Source organism: Daphnia magna, linkage group LG6, assembly GCF_020631705.1.
Source record: "Daphnia magna isolate NIES linkage group LG6, ASM2063170v1.1, whole genome shotgun sequence".
Lineage (NCBI taxonomy): Eukaryota > Metazoa > Arthropoda > Branchiopoda > Diplostraca > Daphniidae > Daphnia > Daphnia magna.
The window spans coordinates 6,607,452-6,615,523 of record NC_059187.1 but is presented as its reverse complement, the minus strand read 5'-3'; the positions used below and the strand labels follow the sequence as shown (position 1 = coordinate 6,615,523).

Sequence of the window (8,072 nt, the reverse complement as noted above, 5' to 3'; positions counted from 1 at the left end):
TTGTAAATCTAACTGGGGTGGATGATAAAAAAGTCATTGTTGATTCATTTTGCTCTTTAAAAGTAAAATGTGAAAATAAAGTGGTTGAGTTAAATGAAGTAGCTGTAGTTAAAAATTGTCCATTTGCATTGATTCTTGGGGTAGATTGGATTTTGAAAAGTAAATCAAACTTGATTGTAGAAGATGGTAAAATTGTTTTAAAATCTCATGATTCAAACAGACCAAAAGTTAAGAAAGTTCGTTTTGCTGGCATTGAAGAACAAAATATTTGTATTAAAGAGGACGATGAGAACATTTTTTTGTGTCTGACGAGCTGATTGATTCTTTGGAGGTAGAGAATAAAACAAAAAGGTGCCCTCGTGTGATAGGCACAGAAGTTAAAGTTGTGGAATCAGCTGTTATACCAGCAGAGTCTCTTTGTTTTGTAAAAGCTAAAATTTCTAAAGAATTCACTGGTAATGTTATCGTCAGGCCAAATATGTGTGCTCGTCCTGGTATGGAATGGGTTATTCCATCCTGTGTGGTAAAAGTGTCAGCGGGAAAACTTAAAATACCCGTATTAAATATGAAAATGTCATCTCTTGTGTTACGTCGTAAAGGTTTTATAGCGTATGTAGATGCTGATTTCGATCACAACATGGTAGTCGTCGGGCAAGAAGAACAGCCAGAAAATCCTGTTTGCTCCTTTGTCAACAATGCTGTTCAACCCGATGAGAAGCTGAAGATCTTGATGGACGCTCGCGTAGGCGAAAACTTGTCGGAAGAAGAGAGGAGTGCCGTTTTCGAGCTCTTGAGCAAACATCTACGGTGTTTTCCCTCAGCAGATGGCGAACTGGGATTTACAAACATGGCGGAGCATTCCATTGATACTGGCGACACTCAACCAATTAGTTGCGTCCCGTATCGCGTATCAGCTGTGGAGCGAAGGATCATAATTGAAAAAGTCGCCGATATGCTGAAACAAGGTATCATCCGTCCATCATTTAGTCCCTGGGCAGCACCGGTAGTACTGGTAAAAAAAAAATCAGGTGACTTTAGGTTCTGTATTGACTTTAGACGTTTAAACGCAGTGACAAAAAGAGATGTTTACCCTTTACCCCGATTGGATGACGTTTTTGATCGTCTTGCTGGTGCTAAATATTTTTCCAGTTTAGACCTGATGAGTGGCTATTGGCAGGTACCTGTTGCCTCCGCTGATACATGTAAAACAGCGTTTGTCACTCCAGATGGATTGTATGAGTTTCTTCGTTTGCCGTTTGGACTGAATAATGCACCGTCCACATTTCAACGGTTGATGGATCGAGTGTTAGCTCGCCTTAAGTGGCAAATGTGTCTCGTATATTTAGACGATGTGTTAGTTTTTGGAAGAACGTTCGACGAGCATCAGAAAAGACTTGAGTGTGTCCTAATGGCTTTGGAGAAAGCTGGATTAACCTTAAACGTTTCTAAATGTATTTTTGCGACAAACAGAATTTTTCATTTAGGTCACACCATCGATGAGTACGGAATCCAGCCAGACCCGGGAAAAATTAGAGCTCTAGTTAACTTTAAAATTAATAACGTTAAAACGTTGAGAGCCTTTCTAGGCCTCGCGTCCTTTTATCGTCGTTTTGTTCCAGATTTTGCTACAGTAGCACATCCGCTGCACAGCCTTTTGAAAAAGAATTCCGTATGGTGCTTGACAGAAGCCCAAGAGTCTGCAAAAGCTGAGTTAGTTGGCCGCTTGGTTTCGTCCCCTGTACTGGCACACTTCGACCAAAACATCGATGTAGTTATACAAACAGACGCCAGCTCGGTGGGTCTTGGTGCCGTTTTAATGCAAGATGCTGGAGATGGACCACGTCCAGTCGCATTTATCAGCCGGAAACTTACCGATGCGGAAAGTAAGTATCATGCTAATGAGCTAGAATGTTTAGCAATTGTTTGGGCATTTAAAAAATTACGTTCGTATGTGTATGGTAGACGATTTTCTGTCTGTACAGATAGCTCAGCTGTTCGCTGGCTATGGTCTAAGAAAGAGGTTACTGGCAAATTCGCCAGATGGATTTTGGCTCTTCAAGAGTACGATTTTGAAATTCGCCACATTAAAGGAGTAAATAATTTGGTGGCTGATGCCCTATCGCGTAACCCTGATGAATCCTGTATTGGAACCAGTGGCTCCGCGATCGGTCATGTAGTTTGTGTACTTGACAGTAGATGGCCTGTGGGCATGAATAATACAGAATTGGCATTCCAACAACAACTGGATATCCAATTGCGTCCCATTATAACCTGTCTTAATTCAAAAGTACCGGGTAAAATTGCAGAACAGTTTAAAATTCATGGGAAAATTTTGTATAGAAGAAATCCCTCTCAGGGGCGTAAATTTTTGCTTTGTGTTCCGTCAATTTTAAGGAGAAAGATAATAGAGTTTTCGCATGATGACCCCTCCTCTAGCCATATGGGAATAGACAAAACAATTGCAAGAGTGTCTGAACGTTATTGGTGGCCGAAGTTTCGGTCAAGCGTCCGTAAATATGTTATGTCTTGTAATTATTGTCAATTTCATAAATGTATCCCCGGATTACCCTCTGGTCAACTCCAACCCATTCCACCGCCAGATCGTCCGTTTCACACCGTCGGTATGGATCATCTCGGGCCATTTAAGTCAACGTCGGAAGGCAAGAAGCATATTATAGTGGCTATCGATTATTTAACGAAATATGTAGAAGCAGCGGCAGTGGCCGACACGTCGACAGCATTGGTTGTAGACTTTGTGAGAGACCAAATCAACTTTCGTCATGGTGGAACGACTCGGATTATCAGTGATCAAGGCACTGCCTTTTCCTCTCATCTGATGGAAAAGAAAGTCAACGAATGGAAGACCCAGCACGTTTTTGCAACCGCAGAGCATCCACAAACATCTGGACTTGTTGAGCGAGTCAACAGAACGATGACGCTCGCATTAGCTGCCTACTTTAACACGGACCATGACGACTGGGATCGCCATTTGCCAGCAGCAATCTTCGCCATCAATACGGCAAGGCAAAGTACAACCGAGATATCACCGTTCCAACTGGTGTATGGCCGCCTGCCCTTCACTGCCCTAGAGAACGAGTTTCCGTGGCCAAAAGAACGACCAGAATCTTTCAACGTCTTCCTGTCTCGAGTTGAGGAGCTTAGAGACGCGGCCCGAATGAACATAGTAAAAAAACAGGAGAAAGTGAAGCGCCTGGTGGATCTTCGACGCAGAGTAGTGAAGGATCTCTGCCCAGGAGAGTTGGTGCTTGTTTGTAGGAAGTTGAAGAAGAAAAACAAAACTAAGAAGCTGTTACCAAAGTACGTTGGTCCTTTTCAAGTCGTTAAAAAGGTGTGCCCTACTACATATCTGGTTGAAGACCTGCCTGCACGGCGAAAAAAGAAGAGGTTTCGTCGTTTTAACGCTCACGTCGTCCAAATCCGCAAGTTCCATCCAAGAGAGGATCCTGAGTGGGACGATTGGCCAGACGAGCCGGACGATCCAGATGAAAGCTTGGTCCAGCAAGCGGATGAGGAAGATAATGTGGTGGCACCATCACTCGCCATTTCACCAATCGATCCGCCGAATGAAGTCGTGGCTCCTCCCCCTCCAACGAAAACGAGAGCTGGAAGGACAATAGTACCCCCTAGTTGGTTGAAAAATTTTGTAAAATAACCCTGAAGCATTTCGTATTTGTTTTCTTGGCTTTGCCATAATTTTTTTTTTTTTTTTTTTTTTTTTTTTTGTTTGTTAGCTTAATAGCTTTTGCCCGTCTATTCCCACCCCCATCCATCTCAATAAGTTTAGTTTTTTTTTGTATTTATTTATTTTTTTTTTTGGGGGGGGTGAGATAGAAGTAGGGGAATGGAAAGGTTAGACTTAAGGTCCCCAATCTCGTATTGACTATTTATTTGTTTGTTTCGATATGACAAATTGCGTGTGTGTCTTTTGTAAATAGTTTTGTTGTCCTATTTGAATATTTGTGTCAAATCGAGTCAGGAAGGGCCGAATGTTGCAGACGGCCCCGTCTGTCTCCTTACTCCACCTATGAGTCCCTTTCTGTATTGTTTGGGTGCCCTGAGGGCCCTTGTGATTGTCCCTTGTGACCGTCAGTTGGCGTGACTGTGACGTAAGCCGGCCGGCGCACGAGAAGGACAGTTAGACCTGGCGTAGCAGTTGAGACAAGTGTGTCTCCGTAAGTCTTACTGTCGTAAGCAAGTTTAAGAGAGAGCTTTGGCCAATACCTGGCTCTTTCGCGTGCATTGTGTTTCTTGTGTTTAATATATTCGTGTAAGCACCCTAATTCATTTGTCGTGTACTTATTTATTCGTGTAATTTAACCAATCTGATTAGTCGAATCCGCTCGTCGGCTGAGCAGATTGCAACATGAAGAGGAGCGCACTTTTCGCGAAGAGATATTGATTGTCTGCAACCATGCGGGAGTGCCAAGAACTCATAGAGCGGCTTGCAAAACATTAGCTTCCGAAGACCGTGTATTAATGCACGATTCTGGAGAAATGACCGTCACGTGCGGCGAATGTAATGTCAGGCATTTCAAGGGTGAACAACCGACAGACAAGAAATTCACCCAATGCTGCGCAAAAGGAAAGGGGATTCTCCCACCTCCAAAAGAGTGCCCTAAACCGCTGGTTAAATTATTGCAAAATGACCATCCAAAGGCGAAGGCATTTATGACGAAGATCCGCAATTACAACAGCGCTCACGCTTTTGCTTCGTTGGGAGCCAATATTTCATCTCTCCCAGGATGTGGACCTTATTGTTTCAGAATCCACGGTCAAGTGTACCACAACACCACACCCGTCGGCCCCAATACGAATAGGTATGCGGATCTTTATTTCATGGACGCTGCGCAGGCTGGCGAGTTCAGAGCGCTTTCCACCTCAAACGGAGGATGTTGCAGGAACTTGATGGAGGAATTGGACGCAATACTCCGAGAAAAGAATCCGTACGCAGCCATTTACAAGATGATGCGTCAAGTGCTTGAAGAAGAGTACCGCCGAGCCCAAGATGAGAATCTACCGCACCAAACAGTAGGAATGATCATCAGCAGTGATCGAAGAAATCTAGATCAGAGACGTTACAACAGCCCCGACGACAAACGAGATTGCTGTGATTTTCATAAGCGCAAACGGTGAGCCGCCAGTGAAGAGAGATATCCGTGGCCATCTCTTCATCCCAGTCAGAGGGAGAACATTCGTTCAGATTGATGCTCAACAGCCCATGTGCGACCCAATGACTTATCCTTTGCTCTTCCCCAACGGTGACGATGGCTTGAATGTAAACATGCCTTATACCAGCAAATGATACCGCGCAACTGATCAGAAATGCCAGTCTCATAATTTCCGACGAAGCCACCATGAAGACCAACCACGCCCTCGACGCGATCAATCATCTTTTCCAAACTCTCATGAAGAATCGCGTCGATCCCTACGGTGGCAAAGTTCTCTTGCTCGGCGGCGATTTTAGACAGTGCTTGCCCGTTGTGAGACACGGAAACAGGGTCAAAATCATCGAAGCGACCATCACCAATAACGCGACTAGGCCTCTTTTTCGACAGCTTCGATTGGTGCAAAACATGCGCACTGCCGATGGTAGTCAAGATTTCGCTGATTGGCTCATTCAATTGGGAAATGGATCTTTGGCACAAACGCCGCGGCTCAATGACCCAGATCTCATCGAAATCCCGCAAGGCCTTCTCAGCATTCGAACTAACTTAATCGAACACGTCTTTGGTGATCCATCGGATCTCTTAAACGAAGGCGTCAGAGAACAAATTTGTAACCGGGCTATTCTATGTCCCAAGAATTAAGACTGTCTTAGGATCAACAACAAGATCATTGGCGAGATGCCTGGCGCGTTGACAGTCTGCTAAAGTATCGACACTATCGATTCAGAGGACCCAGAGGAAATTTCCAACTACCCTCCGGAAATTTTAAATACCTTCAACGTCTCCGGGCTACCTCCGCACCAACTCAAACTGAAAATAGGAGCCATCGTCATTCTTCTCAAGAACATTGACTCGCGACAGGGACTTTGCAACGGCACGAGGCTCATCATCAAGGCGATCAGCGGTAACCTGATTGTGGCAGAGATCGCAGCCGGGAAACACAAAGGACACAACGTCTTCCTTCCACGGATGTCCATGTCCCTCTCCCACCGACTCTGACTTGTCCTTCAAACTCAAAAGATTGCAGTTTCCTGTCCTTGTGGGTTTCGCTATGACCATCAACAAGTCACAGGGACAGACTTTTGAGCGAGTAGGCATCTACCTTCCGGAATCCGTTTTCAGCCACGGCCAACTATACGTCGCATTCTCGCGTGCAACATCAAGAGAAGGTGTCAAGGTTCAGTGCGAAGAAACAGAGAAACAGGTCAAGCTACTTAGGAATATTCCACAATCCTCGGAACAAGATAAGAACAAGGTATTCACGAAAAACATTGTTTTCAAGGAAGTTCTCCTGCAAGAATAGCCAGAGTCGAAGAAAAAACCCCTAAAAATCACAGCCCATATGATAACGACAACCACAAAAAAAAGAAGAACTAAATTCCGCCTCGGTCTACAGACCAAATAAGGAGCACGTGCATGGCCTTGGGGGCAGTTCCCAAGTGCGCTCAACCGTGATTTGTTTTTCTTCCATTGTTTGTTAAGTGTAGGAGAGGTACGACTTGTCAATACGTGGATTAAGGGGCTTTAAGTGGATAAATAAGTTGTAAGTAGATTAATTGGCTTTACGTGGATTCAGAGGCTTAACAACTATTAAGAAGCTTGAAGTGGATTAAGGGGCTTTAAGTGGATTAAGGGGTTAAAAGACAGGTCCGACTGAATACTAGACTTCACCTATTACCGTCCTGGGATGGGCCGCCGTATACTAGTCTCTACATAATATAAAAGCGAAAAGGGTATTTGTGGGCGGGATTTGTTTGTATATCTCTCTGTTGGTTTGTCCGAGAAATTTCGTGTGTGTGCACGCTGCCATTGGTTGCAGGCAGGTCACGGGATTTTTCAAGGTAGCCAATCCCAACACCACATTCCGCAATTTATCTACACGTCTTTCCCAACATGGCCGCCGTAAACCGCAATTTCGGCGTACATTTTTCAACGCCCTCAACTCAACTCAACGAATGTAAACAATTCACTATTCACATTTTAATAAATTACACATGTACCGTAACCAACTGTAATAAATTGTTCCCCTTTTTGCGTCTCATCAACTCAAGGCACCAATTCATTGTGTTCTCATTGACTGCTTTCCTTGACTGCTTTCCAGCACCCTTTAGAGACCGTCCCCTTTTGCATCACTCAACAATCACACATTCTTTATGTTCTCAACCCCATCCCATCCCAACTCAACCCCATTGAGATACCGTTCCCTTTTGCATCCCTCAAACAACCACCTATTCTTTGTATTTTCAACAGCTCCATTGACTGCTTTCCAACACCCTTAAGAGACCGTTCTTTTTTGCATCCCTCAAAAACTAACATTACATTGTATTCATAACAGCCCTATTGGCTGCGTTCCAACCCCCTTCAGAGACTGTTCCGTTTTGCATCCCTCAAACAACCAAAAATTCATTGGCTTCTCAACAGCTCCTTTGACTGCGTTCCAACGTTCCTAGGAAACCGTTCCCTTTTGCTTACCTCAAACAACCACCATTACAATGTTTTCATAAAAGCTCCATTGACTGTATTCCAACAACCTTGAGACACCGTTCCCTTTTTCATCCCTCAAACAACCACCAATTCATTATATTCTTGACAGCTCCAACTGACTGCGTTCCAACACCCGTTAGAGACTATTCCCTGTTGCAACCCCCAAACAACCACCAGTTCATTGGGTTCTCAACAGCCTCTTTGGCTGCGTTCCAGCATTTTTCAGAGACCGTTCCCTTTTGCATCTCTAAAACAACCACCATTGCATTTTGTTCTCAACAGCTCCATTTACTGCGTTCCAACACCCTTGAGAGACCGTTCCCTTTTGCATCCCTCAAACAACCACCAATTCATTAGGTTCTTGACAGCTCTTTTCAGAGATCGTTCCCTTTTGCTTCCCTC

General features: G+C 44.3%; 2 protein-coding genes and 1 pseudogene across 2 annotated transcripts; all 3 read left to right on the top strand.

The window, feature by feature from the left end:
• Positions 1 to 1,327: 1,327 nt before the first annotated feature.
• LOC123473932 lies at positions 1,328 to 3,743 on the top strand. Its single transcript, XM_045175572.1, has 5 exons — positions 1,328 to 1,353; positions 1,471 to 1,883; positions 1,983 to 2,180; positions 2,547 to 2,643; positions 2,845 to 3,743. Exons 1-5 carry the CDS (start codon positions 1,328 to 1,330, stop codon positions 3,671 to 3,673), a joined length of 1,563 nt encoding a protein of 520 aa, XP_045031507.1. The 3' UTR covers positions 3,674 to 3,743.
• Positions 3,744 to 4,045: 302 nt separating this feature from the next.
• LOC123473931 lies at positions 4,046 to 5,323 on the top strand (annotated as a pseudogene).
• Positions 5,324 to 5,375: 52 nt separating this feature from the next.
• On the top strand, positions 5,376 to 5,828 carry LOC116925321. The gene has a single exon (XM_032931999.2). It carries the CDS (start codon positions 5,376 to 5,378, stop codon positions 5,826 to 5,828), a length of 453 nt encoding a protein of 150 aa, XP_032787890.2.
• Positions 5,829 to 8,072: the final 2,244 nt, after the last annotated feature.